Genomic DNA, 20,833 nt, shown 5'->3' with positions numbered 1-20,833 from the left:
TGAAGAAGAATATCACTAAACTGTAGTATTAAGTAGCTCTCTTTATATTAATTATATATTATATTTTTATATGACAAATGTGGGATCCTATTCTCCAACAATTGCAAATCATACACACATTTTTATGTATTCTAACTTTTAGTTGTGGAGCTGTTCGTAGATCAAAGGATGCCTTGACCCTCCCTCTTTAGCTTAAATGCTTTGGAATATATGTATTGATTTATAGCCACAGATTCTGAGCAAAATCTTGTAGTTTTGTGGCCACCCTATGATATACAACTTATTCACGCTGTTATTAACTTCTTTATATGATGGTGCATGATTTTTTTTGTATTTTTATAAATAATATGATAATTTATATTAAATTCATCTGAACTACGCAGAAGGAGATCCGAACACAGAACCTCAAATATATGGACAAATGCTTTAAGCCGAGCTACAAGCCAATTACCATGACTGTACGTAATTGACTTAGGATTTTACTACCTCATAACATCATCTCGAAGACTCCAACAAAGGAAATCCCATTAACCTAGTTTATACACTAATGGAATTGTACTGTCCATATGTTGCCACATGAAGGCATTGGAGGCCACTGATTTTAGATGGACTAAATTTCAGATGACCAACTCATCCATCTGAGATTCTGAACGGTGAGGTGGACCGTGGATGACAGTTTTCAAAACTCAATACCAACCAATCAATTTTTGGTTAAGATTTCATATGCCAAAACCAAAACTAACACAACCACTACAATCTTAGCAGCTCAGCCACAAAATGAGCAGCACACAACTTTCAGACCAAATCGTCCGGCCATTAATCCCCGCCGCGTGTGTCAGTTTCCGGCAGCTGAGCACCACTAAGCCCAAACTACTGCCCTGCCCACGCCCTAAATTTTTGAAACACAAACACTTCGCCCAAAAATCCAAGTGGGCTGTTAGGCTAAGCTTAGTGGACCAAAGCCCGCCAAAATCAGCGTTTGACGTGGAACAGCTAGTAGGGTTTTTGTATGAGGATCTGGTTCATCTTTTTGATGATCGAGGAATTGATAGGACGGCGTACGATGAGCGTGTCAAGTTCAGGGACCCAATCACCAAGCATGACACAATAACTGGGTACTTGTTGAACATAGCCTTCTTGAAGATTGTGTTCACGCCTAGGTTCCAGTTGCACTGGGTCAAACGGGTAACAGGTTTTCCTTACTCTGTTGTTCAGTTATTGGGATCTTGGAATTGTTTATATATTCATTTCATTTTAGTTTGAGCATCTAAAGGAGCATTTCAGCGACTTTATAATAATAAAATAAGAGATGGGAGCTAGGTCAGTTGGTCATAACAAAATGTTTGCTCATTTGGACTCAAGTTCAAATTCTATTCCTGTAATTAGAGTATAAGAATATCGCTTGATGTAAAAAACTAATGAAATGGGGTGTAACCGTGTAACTAACATTTTACATTTTATCATTTTTTTTTTGTTTACTTTGTTGGGGGAGTTATTTGAGGCAGGTCAAGTAACTATCGGAATTAGAGAAACAATGCCTTAATTTTAAAATGGTACATTTGAAATTTGCAATTAAGCATTCACGTTGTCACCTTTGAAGAATGCTACAATTTCATATAGACTGTGCCTGTTTTTGCTGACAAAGCTGCTATAGACAGGACCATATGAAATCACTACAAGGTGGACTATGGTTATGAAGTTCATCCCTCTGCCTTGGAAACCAGAATTGATCTTCACAGGAACCTCTGTCATGGGCATCAACCCCGAGACTGGGAAGTTCTGCAGCCATGTGGTAGGAACTCTCCTTTCTAATGTTGTTATTCTTGCTTGTGTTGATTTGGTAATATCGATCATGTATTTGATAGCACGTCGATATGTTGTACTATTGAGATAACAGATATTATCTATCAATGCTATCAGCGTCTATCAAAACCATATCAACAATTCGTCCTGTAATAAAGAACAAATGTCATGTCCATCTTTAACGACTTTAGTAATTCACCATCCTTTGATGTGTAGGACTTCTGGGATTCTGTAAAGAATAATGAGTACTTTTCTTTAGAAGGTTTGTTGGATGTATTCAAGCAGGTATTGCAGTCTCATTATTCACTTGCAAAAACTTTAAACCTTACATTTGTAGAGATTCTTACCCTTTTTTCATGTAAAACTCTCTGCAGCTGAGGATTTACAAAACTCCAGACTTGGAAACACCCAATTATGAAATACTAAAAAGAACTGCAAACTATGAGGTGTGTTTGCCTTTCCTCAAACAAGCCATGTTGGATTCGTTAAAACTTAAACCCACGCTTGGTGCCTAGGATTGAATTACCATGAATGTCTTGATTCCACAGGTAAGAAAGTATGCACCTTATCTAGTGGTAGAAGGACCAGTAGACAAGCTGTCCGGGTCAGCTGGTTTCGGTGATGTTACCGGGTAAGTGTTATCCCTAGCCTATCATTTTTTATTTTTTTATTTTTTTGTTCTTCTTCACTTAGGAATGTTTGGATAATGGAATCTGTTTAGGTACATCTTTGGAAAGAACTCGAAAATGGAGAAGATACCGATGACTACTCCCGTCTTCACTGAGGCATCTGATGCTGAACTTTCCAAAGTATCCATCAAATTATGTCTTCCACTGGACAAGGACATAAGCAGGTGAGATTCATTTCTAGGTTTTTCTTTGTAAAATCACGATACATTCATACACGATGAAGTTTTACTTTCATTCGATGTGAGTAGCTAGTAACAAGAAAAATCTCTGCACAGCTTACCAGATCCCAATCAAGAAACAATTAGCTTGAAAAAAGTGGAAGGAGGCATTGCTGCCGTTGTCAAGTTCAGTGGAAAGCCTACCGAAGAGATTGTTCGGGAGAAGGAAAAAGTGTTGCGTGCTAGTCTGATCAGAGATGGTCTCAAACCAAAGGAGGGTTGTTCGCTTGCCCGTTACAACGATCCAGGCCGAACTTGGAGCTTTATGTTGGTATGTTGCAGTAACCTCAAAGCTCAATAATTCTTAGAAATCACTAGGTATCTTCTTATTATTTGCCTTAGTTGGTTACAAATTAAGGGTTGTTCTCATGGTTTTGAAAACTGAATGTTATTATGCTTTTATTTTGCACTCTGACATTCGATCTTTGAATTTGTGCTGGGGTTGATTTGCATCGAAGAGGAATGAAGTACTGATAGGGCTGGAAGAGTTCACATTGGATTAAGCATATCCGACATGTTCTTCGACTAACTCTCCGTCAATCAATCTTCTCCACATGCACGGTAATAGTTCATTTTTTAGCTAACAAGGTACTAGAGGAGTCTGCTTTAGAAACCTATGATCTGATACCATGTAGAATGATGAGATTATATTCGTATCTTAATGTACATATTTACACAAGTCAATGACTTGAGATGCTAGTAAGGTTACTTGATTTATAAGACTAGGACAAGTATCCTAACCGTAGAATTCTTAGCACCCTACCCGTCATGGGTAGCCAGGGTAGGTAGCAAATAACGAAGAAAAAAAACTCCATAGAATCCTCAACAGATTCTCCCTATGTAACATCTTCCCATTGATGGCTTCTATCGAATCGATATATTCACACTGCCCAAAGTTTTCCTCTGAATTGTGAGTTGTTCTGTTTCAATTGCAGCTTCAAATATGAAATCATCTAGCAAATTTCAAAACAATTTGTGTTGCCCGAACCATAAGAAAAAGACTTTCATGTAACGAGAATGCCACGGTGACAATATTGTCAAGTCAATTCTATATTGTCACGTAAAAAAGTTAAAACACATGACAATGCGTGATTAGTTTGAGATACCGTCACAATAAAATTCTCGTTGCAAGCCAGTCTCGAACAATAAGCCCTATAAGGCAGATGTGTGACCTTTGGACTCTTGACAATTGGTTAAGGCACAAGCAGCCCTACCTATTCCCTACCTGTGCTTAATGCCTAAGACCATGTGCATCTGCAAGTTTGCCAAAATGCCAACCCAGGCCAACAAAGTTGGTCACATTTCCTTTTCAACTGCTGACAAAGGATGCTTCATATGTAGTAGTCATAAATTCAAAGTAGTTTCGAAAGCATTTTTAAACCAACAAATTCAGAACTTTCGGATTGCATTTACAATTGTACTCTGTGATATAATCATGTGTACATATGTTATGGAATAAAGGTCAGTATTGAAGACAATTCATTAATGCCCACATCGGTAGCTCATGGATGAGAGAACTTGCATGTTAGGAGTATATCGTCACGAATCGTTCTGTTTTAATGAAATAAAAATATGTGAACCAACACTTGTACATATTTATTAACACAAGTTGTCACTGTAACAGTATACATGTATCATGTAAGTTGTTCTACAAGAATAAAAATAGAAGAATAGCTTGGCACGTGGGTCCCACGACAACTTAGTCTCCCACTCCAGTAATGCCGTGTGGAGCCATATGGCATGAGAGAGATGGAGAGAGGGAGACAGAGCCAAAGACAGAGAGTTGTATCCATGTGACCAACTCATCGACCTTTATACTAATAAAGCTGAAAAGAACGATGAACAGAACATATTATACATTGTAGTAAAAATAGTCGAATGGAATTTAATATCATGCATGCTTTGTACACGACGCCTCACGACTGCCGGTGCAATGTGCAATATCTCAATTTTAATATATTTTTACTACATTTCTTAATACTTGATTATGAATGTTATTCATTAATATTACAACTGAATAATGTTCTTTTTACTTATAAGTATAAAATTTCAAATTAAATTCGCATGAATAACCATAATATATAATGTTTGTGTTGACTTTTTATATGACTTAGTCCAGAGCATGGTTGTGCAAAAGAAAATACTCGATTGTGATATTTAATTATGTAAAGAGAGGCTTTATGATCTAACTGGAATAGTTTTATAACGTTTTTACTCGATCACTATTGTTTCTTTTGAATGGGAAAGAAAGAAAGAGGGAATAGGTACAAAGTCGATAAAGTGATCTCCAAATTTTGGCAGCTTTTTTCTTATCAACTTTTCTTGTACGAGTAATTATTGGGGTATCAATACCGCACCACCAAGTGTTGTTACAAATCTAAATATTAAATTAATAACATTTTCAAATCTCACTTCTTGCAGGTTTAGTATGCCGCGGTGAATATGTACCCAAATCTTATAAACTTTCATTAAATTGAAACTCTGCTCAAATCAAGTGAAATTAAAAGTCTCAAAGAGTTCTTTAAACGTTAATATATTTTTTACCTAAGATTGTATATAAACCCATGGATTATAATATAAGTTAACTGTTCACCACATAACACTTAAGATTGATATAAGAAGATATTCGACGTAATTTCACATTAGTGGTTAAAAACAAACAAAAACTAGAAAATTCAAATTCAAAATTAAAAAAAAAAGAAAATTAATGAAAAATGCTTGAAAACTTTGAATTTTAATGATAAGGACAAAATAAAGAGTAAAGTGAATAGTATCAGGATTGACTTTTTAGCGTAAAAATGTGGTTTTTCGTTAAAATAAACAGTACTGGATGCTTTTCATTAAAGTTCCTTACAAAAAAAAGACTTCCAACACACAACACGACAAATTACGGAAATTTCTTTGGGTTGAGAAAAATCAATCAAAAAATCCAATCCAATCCTATCCAAAGGATTGAAATAAAAGTGAAAACTTGCCAAGAAGATGATGAACATGTTGAAAGTCAAAAGTTCAAAAACCAGCTAGATTGCTCATTTGCGCCGCTTTGTAAACGCCCAACGCGTATTCTTCGCCACTTTCATATCTTCTCCTCCTCCTCAGCATCTCCTTATTTATTTAAACCTTACACAACTCACCTCCCTCCCTGTCTCTCCACACGCCCTCCCTAATTATAGTCTAATCCCCAATTAACATTTTTCAAATTAGTTTCTTCTTTATTACCGTTTGGACCTCGCAGGCTCGCACGTTCTCCTCTCTCTCTCTCTCTCCATTTCTATTTGGCTTCTGTGGTGGCATTCTGAGATCCGGTGGTGGGATCTGACGATCAAGGGTGCGTTTTTTCATCTGGGTTTTGCCTCATTGTGGATGGTTTTTGCCTTTTGCTGTGAAATTTGATTCGAATTTTTTGAAAAGTTTAATGCTTGATGTAAATCTGCATCTGGGTTTTGTGTGGTTATCGTTGATCTTTTAAAAAATTCAGTGCTTGATGTAAATCTGCATATGGGGTTCGTGTGATTATCCTTAATCTTCGATTAGTTCTAGTAATTTCTTTTTCTTAAGAACATTTTCTATAGTAAATTCTGATCTGGGAGTACTTTGTTGGAGGTAAATTTAATCTGCAAATGATAAGAAAAACAGAAAGCTTAGAACTTTCCGGAATCAAAGTCTGAGAGTGAAGAGCTTTTTTTTTCAGTCCTTGGATGTAGGGGCCGTTAAGTTTTTGCTTTCACTATTTTTTTTTTTTAAAAGACAAGGTGATATCACTGATATGTAGGTGCATTTGTATGAATCAAACATTTATTTATAGTGGCTAATAAAAGTTAAAGAAATTGTGTATTTTTAAGGTTTTTCTGGCCCAATTTCTATTGAAAATCTGTTCGAATTGAGGCGTGTAGATATATTTTGTTATAACTTTGTTCTTGTGCTTTTAGAATTGACTGTTGTTATGATCTTGAGGCGCATTTAATCTGATCCATTTTGTTGTATATTATCTATCAGGGAAAAATGGCAGACCCAAAACCAGACACACCTTTGATCCCACCATCTTCGTCGTCGTCATCATCATCCTCGTCGCGAAACCTCCCCGACTTCAAAAAATCTATTAAGCTAAAATACGTGAAGCTTGGATACCATATCCTGATCACCCATGGAATGTACCTCTTTCTTTCCCCTCTTGTTGTCGTTATTGCTGCCCAGATTTCGACATTTTCTCTCAAGGATCTCCATGATCTTTGGGAGCATCTCCAGTACAACCTGATTTCAGTGATTATCTGCTCTACTCTCCTTGTTTTCTTGTCCACTGTCTACTTTGTAACCCGACCTCGCCCGGTGTACCTTGTTAACTTTTCCTGCTACAAGCCAGAAGAATCTCGAAAGTGCACGAAAAAGATTTTCATGGAACAGTCCCAGATGACTGGTACATTTACAGAGGACAATCTTCAGTTCCAGCGAAGGATCCTTGAGAGATCCGGCCTTGGTGATTCGACTTACCTTCCAGAGGCTGTACTCAACATTCCTCCAAATCCGTCAATGAAAGAAGCTAGAAAAGAAGCCGAGGCTGTGATGTTTGGTGCCATTGATGAGCTTTTGGCTAAGACAGCTGTAAAACCTAAGGACATTGGAATCTTGATTGTGAACTGCAGCTTGTTCAATCCAACCCCATCTCTTTCTGCCATGGTTATCAACCATTACCAGCTTCGAGGGAACATAGTCAGCTACAATCTTGGTGGGATGGGATGCAGTGCAGGTCTGATCTCAATCGATCTTGCTAAAAATCTTCTGCAGGTGCATCCCAACTCTTATGCACTGGTTATCAGCATGGAGAACATCACCTTGAACTGGTACTTTGGAAATGACCGCTCAAAGCTTGTCTCAAATTGCTTATTCCGTATGGGAGGGGCTGCTGTATTGCTTTCAAACAAAAGCTCAGACAAAAGAAGGTCCAAGTACCAATTGGTTCATACTGTTCGTACCCACAAGGGTGCTGATGATAAGTGCTTTAGCTGCGTTACCCAAGAAGAAGACGATAACGGGAAGATTGGTGTTACTTTATCAAAGGATCTGATGGCAGTAGCAGGTGATGCTCTAAAGACCAACATCACCACATTGGGGCCTCTTGTGCTGCCAATGTCCGAACAGCTGCTTTTCTTTGCTACATTGGTTGGGAGGAAACTGTTCAAGATGAAGATCAAACCATACATCCCAGATTTCAGACTGGCTTTTGAGCATTTCTGTATTCATGCTGGAGGAAGAGCCGTCTTGGACGAATTGGAGAAGAACCTTCATCTATCAGATTGGCATATGGAGCCATCGAGGATGACACTCTATCGATTTGGAAACACCTCAAGCAGCTCTCTATGGTATGAACTAGCTTACACAGAAGCCAAGGGAAGGATGAAGAAAGGAGATAGAACATGGCAGATAGCTTTTGGGTCGGGATTCAAGTGCAACAGTGCTGTGTGGAAGGCTCTTAGGAGCATAAACCCCGCAAAGGAAAAGAACCCGTGGATGGAAGAAATTGGTCGGTTCCCAGTCGATGTTCCAAGGGTGTCAACCTTCTAATTTGAAGTGATATTTCCCACTCTTATGCTGCCGGATTTAGGCGGCTTTTGCTAGCTTCGTTTCTGATTGAAGGTCTAGAATTGGTTTTCTTTGCTTTGTCATGTTTGGAGGTTTACTTCTAGGGCAGGTGTTTGGTTTAGGGTGGGAGGGCAGCCAAATTTCACTTATTTACCAAGGGGGTTTGTCTGAGGAATTATATTTATTGGTATTTTTAGGTGATTAAATTCGAGCATTTCGAACTAGGATTCGGGGTTGTGGAAGGATTAACATGTTGTAAATCATTTTTTGGATAATTGGAAGATCGAATTGAAAGTTTGAACTAATTGACTTTAGCACTTTGTTCCCTCTTTATTTTGATTTCTTTGGTGTGAGGTTTGACACTATCACCAACCATGCATGGATTTTAGCACAAGTGCCCCCCATAAGCGCTTTATGATAAGTCCGAAACTGGCACTTAAGTTTTCATTTTTCACTTCATAGCATATGAAATGGGTAAAATGAACACCATCTGCTACCAAATTCATCCAAATCACAGATTGGTACGTCTCTTTATAAATAACAACAGGTCGTCCAAACATGTCACCGGTACAATCATGACAATGTCACATGATGACCGATTTAAAGTAAGCCTACGATTTAATAAAAAATGTCGGATGATGACATACAGAATCGAAACAATTACGCAGCCGAAACAAGCACGTCATTAAAGTCACGAAGAGACTGTTCCTCGTAGAAACTTGGCACTCTTCTGGAGCTGTAGTTTGTTTGTAGTAGCTACTCCTTGGTCGACTTGTTGATAAGTGAATTGTGAATGTGACGGATGACACCTCCACCAGCAATGGTTCCCTTGATCAGAGTGTCGAGTTCCTCGTCACCACGAATAGCAAGCTGCAAATGCCTCGGGGTGATGCGTTTCACCTTGAGATCCTTGCTCGCATTGCCTGCCAACTCTAACACCTCAGCAGTAAGATACTCCAAGATAGCTGCAGAATAAACTGCGGCAGTTGCTCCCACTCTCCCATTAGCTGTGGTCCTTAACTTCAGGAGACGGTGGATCCGACCCACAGGGAACTAGAAAAACATAACACAACAGCAAATGGCAGTATATCCAGCAACAGAATTTCCTGTCTAGTGATGAAAATTCAATATATGACTTGAAAGTTAAGTTGCGGTTTAGAACCAAAATCACAACAGTAAATTTTTGGACCATCATCGGCAACAAACGTTATTCTAGACAGAAGGTAATGAGGGGATAAAACAACAGAAACAAAGGTAGAGAATACAGAACCAGGTTTACAGTCCAAATAAACTACTAGAAGAAAAACATAGGTTCCAGCATCATATGCCGTAAAATCAAGCAACAATGCACTAAGAACCAGGAAATAAACTCGAGAACGGGACTACATCCCTGCGAACCACCAAAAGAAAGAGTCTCTAAACCCACCAGAGAATAACTAAGCCATGAAGGGCAGACTGTATTCTAGATTCTGACACTCCCATCCATGTTACCAAAACATTTTCATCCCCCCAAACAATTCATAATACAGGCAACAATCTTAAATGGAAAACCGGCAAAGGTATTTAACAAAACATCGGTTCACCCCATCATAATACACGGTTAAGCAACCATTACATCCATGCATGCCCTCAATATATATAATACACGGTTTCATTGGCTCACCTCATCAACTCCAATACCCTTCGGCGCGCAAATATTCATTGGCTCACCTCCATACTCTCGTGGTCCTCGTGCACAATTTCAAATGATTCCTTCTACTACTCATCTCAAAATCAAAATCTTACATTGATTTTAAATAAACTGCACCTAGCATTTACGGTTCTAAACCAAATCAAAACTCATTCAATCCAAATGGCATCCCAAAGGAAACTGAATCACGAAATGGCGAAGCGCATGCACAAACTAAACCCACGTAATTCCACAAAAGACCACCAAACAAAACTAAACCGAAACTGAGAACACACAGTTCTTTTCTCCAAAATTTATCTATCTTCACCTCTAATGGTTGCTCAAACAACTGAAACATCCAAGTCTTTCACTACATGATTCATGAAACCCCAACTGTTATAGTGATAACATTTACCGCCAAAACAAGCAAAAGCCCGAGTCAAGTTTCCATCTTTTTACCTCTTATTTCACAAATTTACTCAAAACTCCTCAACCAGCAAAAACCCAAACACCAAAATCAAGAAATCGAAAGAGGTAAAGAAGTAAAATAACAACCTGAAGGCCAGCGCGGGAGGAACGAGAGATGGGTTTCTTCTTGTCCTTGTCTTTGCCGCCGCTGTTGGTGGCGGTCTTTAACGCTCTTACTTTTCTCTATTTACCATCCTACCTGTCTTTTTTTCTTTTCGAGATAATTTATTTAGACTATCTCGGGCTAAAAGCCAAATTTTTTAGCCCCGGAAAATTTAGTTTTTAGCCTAGAAACATTTTTTCTGCTCCAACCCTTCTACCCTAAAATTTTAGCCCGAAATTATTAAAGAATGAAATTAGCCTAAATTTTTTTCTTAAATCAATTTAAAAAAAAAAATGTAGATTATTGTAAATTAATTTTATGAACATTTTAATCTAAAAAAATTTAAATTCCGATAAACATTTCGCATTTAGCCCGGGGGAAAGCTGGGGGGGGTATTTGGCCCAGAAATAGCATTTGGCATTTAGCCTAAAATTTTAGCATGGGTTGGAGAGTGTTTGGGGGGGTAATTTGGGGGGTAATTTGGCTTTTAGCCCAGGGTTGGAGATGGTCTTAGGATAATGCTAGGAAACTAAGAGTATATTCAATTGGAATTTTGAGAGATTTTAATTTTTTTTTAATTAATCTATGAGTATTCAGTCAGGATTTTAAGTAAATTTAAAGTATATTCAATTAGAATTTATGGTAATTTATTAAAATCCTTAGAAATTTGGTGTATTCAATTATAATTTTAAAAAAGTTTATAACACTACAAAGTATACTTAATTAGGAATTGGTTTTAAAGAATTTACAAAAGTTAAGGAATTTGAGAGAATTTAAGAGATTTTATAGTATATTTTAGGTATTTACAAATTTTACCTCCCCTTGATATTTCGAGAGTTTGAATCAAGATTTTATATGGATACTCTGCGATTCAATTAAACTCCATCAATCCATGAATTTGTAAATCTATTAAAATCCCTCAAAATCCAAATTGAACACACCCATTAAATTTGTAGACTAAGCTTTGTAAACTACATGACATAGAATTATTAAGACAATCATTTAGTTTGCAAATTAGTTTACTTAGCATTACCCGTTTATTTATGTCTTGAATTTTTGTTTCTGGCTGGTGAATTTTTCTCCCGGATTTTATTTCCGGTCGCTAAATAGACTAAATCCAGACAATTTAGTGGCAAATTTTAAATTTCAGATCTTAAAATTGAGTTCTAAGGGACAGCGCAATAAATATCCTTTCGAATTTCTCCGAGGAAGATCTTAAAAATGAAGGTAACAATTAAATAAGGCACTGGCCAAATACAAAATTCCAGGTTTCTTAGGTTTATCAGTTCCGGTAGCGTTCCGATCAATGTCTTGCAAATCGGCTATAACAGAAACGGGGGCGATATCGGATCTTAATTTATAGGTAATCTGAATATGCAGTAACGATTCATTTGTCCGGTCGATATTCCGGTAATGGAAAACAGTGAGCTAAAACTTGTACAAAAATTCTCGTTTTAGTCTGTCTATATAATGAAGTGATCAAAGTAGGATGGATGGATCTTCAACTATGGCAGGGATGGGCTACAAATACTCTTGGACCAGTTTACTCATTCACTGCCGCCTCTTCCTTCTCTTTTGCCTTCCCCTCGTCCGTGATGTGGAAGCCCTCAATCTTGCGAGAAACCTCTTCTGCGGGTACCTCCACGTTTCCAACTGGCCCATTTGCTACCAGTGCTTCGGTTTCTTCTGGAGTCAAAGGGGTCTGCCATATTCTTATGGTTCCATCTTCAGATCCCGAGGCATATGACTCCCCTCCGGGCGAGAAACGCAGACAGTGAACAGGACCGTGGTGACCCTTGTTGCATGCTGCATCAAGACAAGGTGGATTAATTGAGGGTTTATAATAAGAAACCAACAAAATATCCGATGATTATAAAAGCACGGGACACAAGTAGAAATTTAGCCTGTAATGACTCAAAGGAGCCAGATAACCTGACAAGTAGCCTATTGGAATTATATTGAAGGTATGGAACTGAATCCTGACCATACCAGGGACGTTAAGAGATGTTTAGTTCATATTGCCAGCTAAGCATTGGAACAGACCGTACAAAAGGGGAAATAAACAGAAAATTCACTTGGAAGGATTTTTGTTTTCGAGCACATACCAATCTCTTCACCGGTATGGAAATCAAACACATGAACCCACATATCTTCTCCCCCAGCAATGAACTTGTTCCCAAACTTTGGTTCCAGTGAAGCTGATTCTACTGTGCACGGCATATTGTAGCTCTTCACCAACCCAAAGCTGGAAAATGATTAAATTATGATAAGTCATCCAAAGCATAAACTCTGGAAAATATAGAACAATCAAACTGATAACTTACTAGTTGGCATCCCAAAACTTCACAGTCGACCCATCAGCAGTAGTAATATAACGACCATCTTGACTAACTTCAGAACTGGTCACGGATGATTTGGTCTCCAGTGTTTGGACTATTTTACCAGTTCTTACATCCCATAATCTGTAAATTTACCAGTCACTACCAAGTTTAGTAAAGAAAGGTAAGAAATATAGTGTGCAACACAAGAAATTTTAAAAGGACAGCTTTGACATCAGATGGTTTTACAAACATGCATACCTGACACCTCCCATATCAGTACAAGAACTTAGTATGGTCTGGTCACTGTGGAGCCACGCAGCAGTTCTGACTGAACCTGGGGATTTATCCACTTCTCTTGGAGGGGCATCCGGACGATTCAAATCATATATACGGATAACTTTCTCTACTCCCCCGGTTAGCAAAAGGTGTGTATCCTGTTACCATTTCAATAAGAATCAAATGAGATTACAAAAGCACATAAGTAGGGGACAGACCATAGCTTAATGTATCAGCACCAATAAACAATTTCCGTAAACTTAATGATCCAGCATGATATCCCAGAGACTATTGAAATGCAAACCAAAACTAACAAGATTGGAGGTCAAATACAATCATAAAACTTAAAATGCCAATACCCCAAAAAGTTACAACTAAAGCTTGGTGGGTAAAACATCCAAAAGTCTAGATTAAATTAGATATCCCCTCTTACCCCAGGGAGAACACCACCTGAGCGAGGAAAACATTTTCCAAATCAGAGTTAAGCAGGTAGTTACTGCAAGTGGATACAACATCTATCACAGTGTAAGTATCATTGAATATAGTGAAACATATGCATTACATTCCACATCACATTTAGATTCTAGCATGAAACTTCCATAGCATATACGATCCTAGAAACAAAAATTAACACCTTTGTACGTTAATCCCATTTCAACTTAACTATACTTTAGATGATGATGATGACAAAAGACCCACCTCTGAAAAGGCACAAGCTCGAACAATATGCTTGTGTTCAAATGAGTGTAGCACATCTCCTGATAATGCATCCCAAACTTTCCTGCACATGAATTTGATGCACAAAATAAATCAACCTTTGATTAAATTAACTACTACTTAATTGACTAAACAAGCAATGGCAGAAGAATGGATGCTCTGGTGAGAGAAACACAATGTAAAAACATAATTATGGAAACAGATATGTCAGATATGGGTTATGTTCTCAAGAACCAAGATTGTGAAGTACGATGATAAGGAAAGGAAAATAGCAAGCGCAAAAGACACTTAAAACTTGGGAAACAGACTTTACTTAAGCAATGATGTTGAAAGAAATATAACGAACTAAAAGAAACTGTTTGGGACACTACGGAAATTCTTGACACTTGATTATAGAATCGGGTATATTCAAAATTTTAAAGTAACAGCATATAGATTTCCAAGCAAAGTTCTCAGGCAAGAACCCATAACCACTTAACTCTAACAAAAAACAGGACACTAAACTCATTAATAGAATCAAGAGAAGCAACGCAACTGATCATCCATGTACAAATTGAAACTACAGATATATAAAGATTGAAGGCATACGCAGAGAAATCTGCAGAAGCAGTTGCAGCACGTAGGGCATTAGTATCCAAGCAGCAACTCCACACTGCACCTTTGTGCCCTTCAAATGTTCCAATCCAATCTCCAGTCTCTCCGTTTCTCAGCATTGGACTCGAATCTAAACAGCACAAGTGAAACTTCACATATAATTTCCCACCAAAACAACTTCAAAAGAATACAACAATATCTAAGAGCACTTATGAACATTAACATGTCGCATTCTCAATCAGGAAATATCTGTTTCAGCTGTGCCATATATCCTAATAACACGATTCACCAGATTACCACAACCATTACAATTCGCGGTTTGACGGAACAGAGAAATTAATGTAATTTGCAGCTAAACAGTTATAGAAGAAAAAAAAAACAACCGCTAGTTCAACAATCATCTATAAAGCAATCAACTTGCACATCAAACAGATAAACACAGCAAATTATACAGTAATGAAACAATAAATCAAAACCCACATCGAAAATCAATCGTTATCGATACATACCCTTACTGGCACTGATGAGGAAGAACCCATCAGGAGTAACCGGACTGTAAAACAGATCCACCACCGGACGCGAATGGCCGTGGCAAACCAGCGGAACCGCCACCTTCTTCTTAATATCCATCACTCACAAGCTAAATATAAAAAAAAATTAAAAATATCCCAAAAAACAAATATTTTTTAATTTTTCTTGATCTGTGTCCCAAAACTTCAAAATCCAAAAGAACCCTAACCCTAAAAGTAATCAATTTATGTATACAGATTGAAACCGGAATCAAGAGATGTTAATTTGGGGGAAAATTGTACAGAAAGATGGAGCGAGAAATTGGCGGTATTTTGAAAGTACAGGTGGGAAATTGAAAGGAAGAATCCACACCTCCTAACCCTCGAAACAACAATGGCTCTGACTGAATCAAAAACTAAAGTTGGGGGAAATTACACGGAAACCTAAATTTCGAAGAAAATAATAATAATTTAATCTAAAAGAAAACTGGTAATGTTAGACGAAGAACAGAGCAGTGTGAGACCAACGAAGGGCTAGGCGCAAGAGCAAGTATTGGCATCGGGTCTCACTTTTATAGGCCGAGCTTTTTGGGCTTTTTTTTGGGTCCGTATTCTGGATTCTGGATCTCGGTGGTATGTTTCTGGATTCGGCTTTCTGACCCGGATGTGGACAACCCGGCCAATAAATATTCGAGTGAAAGCGGCATCTTAAAATATACGCTGCTTGAAAATAGTATCAGATTGTTGATGTGAGCCTCGATAAAAAACATTTTCGAAGACAACCACATGAAACAAAGCATGTTCACAAAAGTTATCCGCTGGCTTGTTTGGAGCATGTTCACGAAGCATATTCGCCTACGTATTTGGAAGAGACCACAGTTTCTCCGGCAACCGGCGGCTTTGACAACCAGACCTTCATTTGATGACTAAAACCATCTCCCAACCCAACCTTATGTCTGCAATACCATATAGTTTATAAGACACATAGGACTGGAAGAGAATATTAGAAGGTAGAATTTTAACGTGAATAGTGATTTTTTGTTGAATCGAGTAATTTTTGTTTTCGGTGTCCGCTTCTAGCCGATAGACATAAAGACTTGCGATTAAAGTTGGATTTCGGCATCTTAATGATGTTAAGCAGGTCAAAACCGTTTTTAAGTTCTAAAGTTATCTTCAGAATTTTGGTAATTTCACGTTTTATTTTCATTTCTTATTTAGGATTATTTAAACAAGTTTTATGGTCGTTCTTCAATCATCTTATCCTACTATTCAATTAAAATTTAAGAAATTATCTCAAGTTTTTGGTGTTCCAAAATTCTTTGGAAAATGACCGTTTCATTTTATTTAAGAGAGTGTCATGCATCACTATGCCCTCCCAACAAGTGTTTGTTCATTTCTTCAGCCTTCCACATTTTTGTAGTTATAGCATGTGTGCATCAAAGATTAGATAATAATGAATCTATGGGTTGAACGATCATTGTGATCAATTCTTTATGTCATGTGTTTTTATAATTAATTAATAATAAACGTGTAAGATAAAATTAAAAAACACATTTAGTAAAGGGGTGTGATATCCACACATCTCATTTTACTTCTCACACACCCCTTGATAATTTATTTCCGTTGATATTCTTCAATTCATCTGATCCGACGGCCGAAAATTAAAAAAATGTGTGAGAAGTAAAATGGAAGATGTGGATATCGCACCCCTTAGTAAAACCCAACGGGTAGAGACGCGTGGTGAGTTGGCGATGTCTACGGGTATCTTTATTCCAATTTAAAGAAATAAAATCAGCAAGTTGACTTTGAATAATGTACAAATTAATAAATTCTTCTTATCCATCTGATTCACTTTATATAACTAAAGATTTACTCCTTCAAATTCCAGACATCTTATTTTTGTCAAATCCGAATTCCAGACTTTGGTTTCTCCAAAAAATGTCCAGAACTCACAATCCATGTCAATGGCTTCCTGTCCTCTTCCTTCTACAGTTTTTCCACACATTAAACGGCGAAGTTGGCACTGCTGCCCAGTACCCTCCTCCATATCTACGTAAGTACACACGCGCGCACATACACACACATATATATGTATGTAAACGACTCTGTGAACCTTGACACATAAATACATGTGTTTATTATTATACAGGGAGCTTAAGGGGAGGGATCCCCATTTTTTCAAAAAAAATGGGAACACGCTCCCCACCGTTAGATTGACTTTAATGAAATTGTGTGGTTGAGATTAAAACACAGGCCATAGAATCTCAACCACAAGATTTCATTTAATTCAAATCCAACGGTGGGGAGCGTGTCCCCATTTTTTTGAAAAAATGGGGATCCCTCCCCTTAAGCAATTCCTATTATTATATATGTTTAGCGACAACATGTTTTGGAGGCGATTCGTCGCAGTTTCCGTCGAGTAATCTATTCGCTGCGGCCGGAGACGGAATATGGGACAATGGGCATCGTGTGGTAGGCAATACTTGGTGAGATGCATAAGTGCAGAACAAACGGGGACGCGTGTTCCGGACAAGATGATTCAAGTTAGGATTGTGGACTATGCCGGAGCTATTGAAACATTGCCATCAGTTTCCGGCACCACCATGGTCTTGTCCCAAACAGCCTTTGGATCTGTTGCTAATTCAGCGGCTAAATCCCTTAACATTGAGTTTCAACAGTAAGTCCATCCATTTCTCATCACCTCAATTCCTTTTTATTTATTGTTTTGTTTTGATAGCTAGAAAACCTTAATTATTCCTCTTAATTTGCTAACTGGGACACTGTTTAAGTTTTATGCTTTGCTTAATTGTATACTAGCATATGGGCACACACAAAGTGTGTGAGAAATTTTTTTATTTTTGTTTTTGAAATAGACGGAGAGAGGAAGAGAGTGATAGAGAATGTGAGAGTGGGAAGTTTTTTTTTTTTTTTTAAATATTATTTTTAATTAGAGATATGTTAGGATTACATGTAGGTAAGGTTTTGAAAAAAAAAATAGCAAAATTTGGTTGTGTGAAATTACATTTCTTCCCTATATTTCTTATTCATATTCTGTTTTAATTAGATGGTTAAACTGATAATTTTATAAGGTTTTGGTTGACAATGAGTGTTTTATTAATTAGTAGAGATATATAAATATTGGATATATAGCTCCATGTATGTGTGAATTAGACAAGTTAACCTCTACTTGAATTTGATTCCCCTTGTAACATCCCACATCACCCAGGGGAGTGATCCTTAAATGTATATTCTCATCCCAACCTAGCACGAGACCTTTTGGGAGCTCATTGGCTTCGGGTTCCATCGTGAAGGATGATTTTGTGAAAACATGTTCATTTGAATAACATCTATAACATGCATTTAACAATTAAAAGGCGGAATCATGCTTGCAAGCATTCAAAAACAAAACATTACCCCTGAAATTCAAAGCCTAGTAGATTGGTGAACCAAGACTCAACTCAAATCAAAGTGAGTTGAGAAATTTATACCTTTGTAGATTCCTCTTTGCATAAGCAAAGGCTAATCACTCAAGGAGAGGGCCTTCATTCCTTTCTTCTTAGATCCATGGATTTGGATGGAAGAATATGGTTCTCCAAGTTCCCAAAATTGAGAACCTCTAAGTGTCTACACCAAGGTTAGATTGGAGAAGAAATGAGTGACCTTGGAGGAGTGGGATTGCTAGCTAATCCCTCCAAGGGGGCCGGCCTCCTAGAGAGAAAATGAGAGACATGTTCTCTCCAATTTTCTCCAAAAGAACCCTTAATGAATTTTAGGCTATAAAGTTCTTTATATAGTCACTTCTTTAAATGACTTAAGAACCAAAAACCCTAGTTCAACACACATGGCCGGCCACATAAGGGATTTGGGCTTTTGGGCCTTTGTGAATCTTTATTCATTAAATTGTCATACAACTTAAGTCAATGGGCTTGACGTTCGAAGCCCATTGGGCCTTAAGGTCCAAAACTATCCCGAGGTCTTCAACGAACTTATTTGTTTGATTAATTAACATATTAATTAATCCTTGCCATAAATAATTAAACCATTTAATTATTCTTACTCATCTCCATTGTTTCTTCAATCTCCACCTTACACGGTGTACGATCCATTAGGTTCCTTTTAGCGAGGCAGTGGGCGATTAAAACTCTTTCAAATCGATTGTGAATTGAAACTTACTTTCAATTCTCCCTTTAGTGTTTATACACGTTTAGGGCTTCCACAAACCAAGAGTGACACCTAGCAGCATATCATGGTTACCCAAGCTAATCAGAAGAGGTAGATAACCTATTCAGTTTAGGATTACAAATGCAATACGGTCTTTCTCTAATACAATACTCTTGACCACATTGTTTGGTTTGATAGTTTATTCATGTCTACTATCCAATGTGATTCGTGTGCTTATATGATTACCTTGAATGTGATTTGGAACGACTTTCCTAAATCTCATTCATACTCTGGCAAGAGATTCTAAATCATATCATAGAGTATTCCCCCCCAAACGGTTTGAAGGTTAGAGATCCCTTGTTGCGCATTCACTTGCCTCCATAGCTAAGTGGCTTAACCTCAACGATGCCGTGGACACCCGCGGATAGGGTGACTTTGACATAATCAAAGATCAAGGACTTAACCACAAGACAACTGTGATGCCTCAGGTCAAATGACTACTTTGCATTATCCCAACCATGAGTTCTCATGTGACATGAATATGAGAACTCTTCGTTGATCGTGTTCAGTGAACTCATTCTCTATTGAGCACATACGTACTTGTCTTGATGTCACACACACCAATGACTCGAGACTAGTCACTCTCCTTGAGAGAATACACATCACGTACTGATCTTAACGGACTGTCAATGCCCAATTGGCAATCCTATGATCAGGAACGTTTAGGATGTGTCTATGAAAGAATTGTCTCATGAATCTAACTTCTTTAGATCGCATTCTCCCAATCACATATTCCTTGGACTTATCGTTTAAGCATATAACATTTATATGAGACGGCTCAAACAATAATATTTGCCCTTGATATTAAACTAGGTTAGTTTAACATGTGAAATGTCCGTAAAGTATCATCATATGATTGGTTTTAGGGCACATTTCCAACACATCGGAACTCCGAAGTTAAGCAAGAAGGTGGCCAAAGCACTCCCATGATGGGTGACCCACTGGGAAGTTGCTCGTGAGTTCCCAGAAACAAAACCGCGAGGGCGTGGTCGGGGCCCAAAGCGGACAATATCGTGCTATGGTGGTGGAGTAGGTCCGGGATGTGGTGGACCCCGGACCGGGATGTGACAATTTGGTATCAGAACCAATATCTGGCCGGAAGTGTGCCGACAAGGACGTCGGGCCCCTAAGGGGGGTGGATTGTAACATCCCACATCACCCAGGGAAGTGATCCTTAAATGTATATTCCCACATCACCTAGCACGAGGTCTTTTGGGAGCTCACTGGATTCGGGTTTCATCGAAACTCCGAAGTTAAGCAAAAAGGTCGTCAGAGCACTCCCATGATGTGTGACCCACTGGGAAGTTGCTCGTGAGTTCCCAGAAACAAAACCGTGAGGGCGTGGTCGGAGCCCAAAACGAACAATATCGTGCTATTGTGGTGAAGCGGGTCTGGGATGTGGTGGACCCCGGACCGGGATGTGACACCCCTCCTAGCCTAATAATATATCCCTATAAGAAAAATAAAAAATAAATTGGCTAAAGTGATTCTTTTCCAAATTTCAATTGCTAAAATGATCAAGTTTTTCAATATATCATTGATATCTAATAGTTATGTCATCAATCTTTAGTCGCTATGCTGCCAGTTTTAATTTTAATCAGTTCATCAATAGAAATTTAATTTCTGATTATTTTAACCAATTTCTCTCTAAAATATATATGTGTGTGT

At 37.9% G+C, this 20,833-nt stretch overlaps 4 protein-coding genes across 7 annotated transcripts; 2 read left to right on the top strand and 2 right to left on the bottom strand.

Annotated features, from left to right (window-relative positions):
- Positions 1-527: 527 nt before the first annotated feature.
- LOC103400467 (heme-binding-like protein At3g10130, chloroplastic) lies at positions 528-3,618 on the top strand. Of its 4 annotated transcripts, none has more exons than XM_008339119.4 (8): positions 528-1,185; positions 1,655-1,792; positions 2,020-2,088; positions 2,178-2,249; positions 2,352-2,434; positions 2,525-2,656; positions 2,768-2,981; positions 3,169-3,618. In XM_008339119.4, exons 1-8 carry the CDS (start codon positions 778-780, stop codon positions 3,211-3,213), a joined length of 1,161 nt encoding a protein of 386 aa, XP_008337341.3. In that variant the 5' UTR covers positions 528-777; the 3' UTR covers positions 3,214-3,618. The 4 variants fall into 4 exon arrangements, with proteins under 4 accessions (XP_008337341.3, XP_017178134.3, XP_017178135.3 ...); XM_017322646.3 differs by having other exon boundaries at positions 645-1,185; positions 1,659-1,792; XM_070814302.1 differs by having other exon boundaries at positions 852-1,553; positions 1,659-1,792.
- A 1,992-nt stretch (positions 3,619-5,610) lies between these two features.
- On the top strand, positions 5,611-8,592 carry LOC103424934 (3-ketoacyl-CoA synthase 11). The gene is made up of 2 exons (XM_008363019.4): positions 5,611-6,038; positions 6,707-8,592. Exon 2 carries the CDS (start codon positions 6,713-6,715, stop codon positions 8,267-8,269), a length of 1,557 nt encoding a protein of 518 aa, XP_008361241.3. The 5' UTR covers positions 5,611-6,038; positions 6,707-6,712; the 3' UTR covers positions 8,270-8,592.
- A 189-nt stretch (positions 8,593-8,781) lies between these two features.
- On the bottom strand, positions 8,782-10,327 carry LOC114821516 (probable histone H2A variant 3). The gene is made up of 2 exons (XM_070814301.1): positions 9,951-10,327; positions 8,782-9,340 (listed from the first exon to the last, which is right to left on the bottom strand). The coding sequence occupies exons 1-2, from the start codon at positions 9,987-9,989 to the stop codon at positions 9,044-9,046; spliced, it is 336 nt and encodes a 111-aa protein (XP_070670402.1). The 5' UTR covers positions 9,990-10,327; the 3' UTR covers positions 8,782-9,043.
- Positions 10,328-11,852: 1,525 nt separating this feature from the next.
- Positions 11,853-15,503, bottom strand: LOC103415755 (uncharacterized). Its single transcript, XM_008354049.4, has 7 exons — positions 14,945-15,503; positions 14,430-14,565; positions 13,824-13,905; positions 13,107-13,282; positions 12,852-12,989; positions 12,633-12,772; positions 11,853-12,333 (listed from the first exon to the last, which is right to left on the bottom strand). The coding sequence occupies exons 1-7, from the start codon at positions 15,063-15,065 to the stop codon at positions 12,071-12,073; spliced, it is 1,056 nt and encodes a 351-aa protein (XP_008352271.3). The 5' UTR covers positions 15,066-15,503; the 3' UTR covers positions 11,853-12,070.
- Positions 15,504-20,833: the final 5,330 nt, after the last annotated feature.

This window comes from Malus domestica, chromosome 15, assembly GCF_042453785.1.
Source record: "Malus domestica chromosome 15, GDT2T_hap1".
NCBI lineage: Eukaryota > Viridiplantae > Streptophyta > Magnoliopsida > Rosales > Rosaceae > Malus > Malus domestica.
Note: the sequence above shows the minus strand (reverse complement) of the source record. Positions and strands in the feature narration are given on the sequence as shown.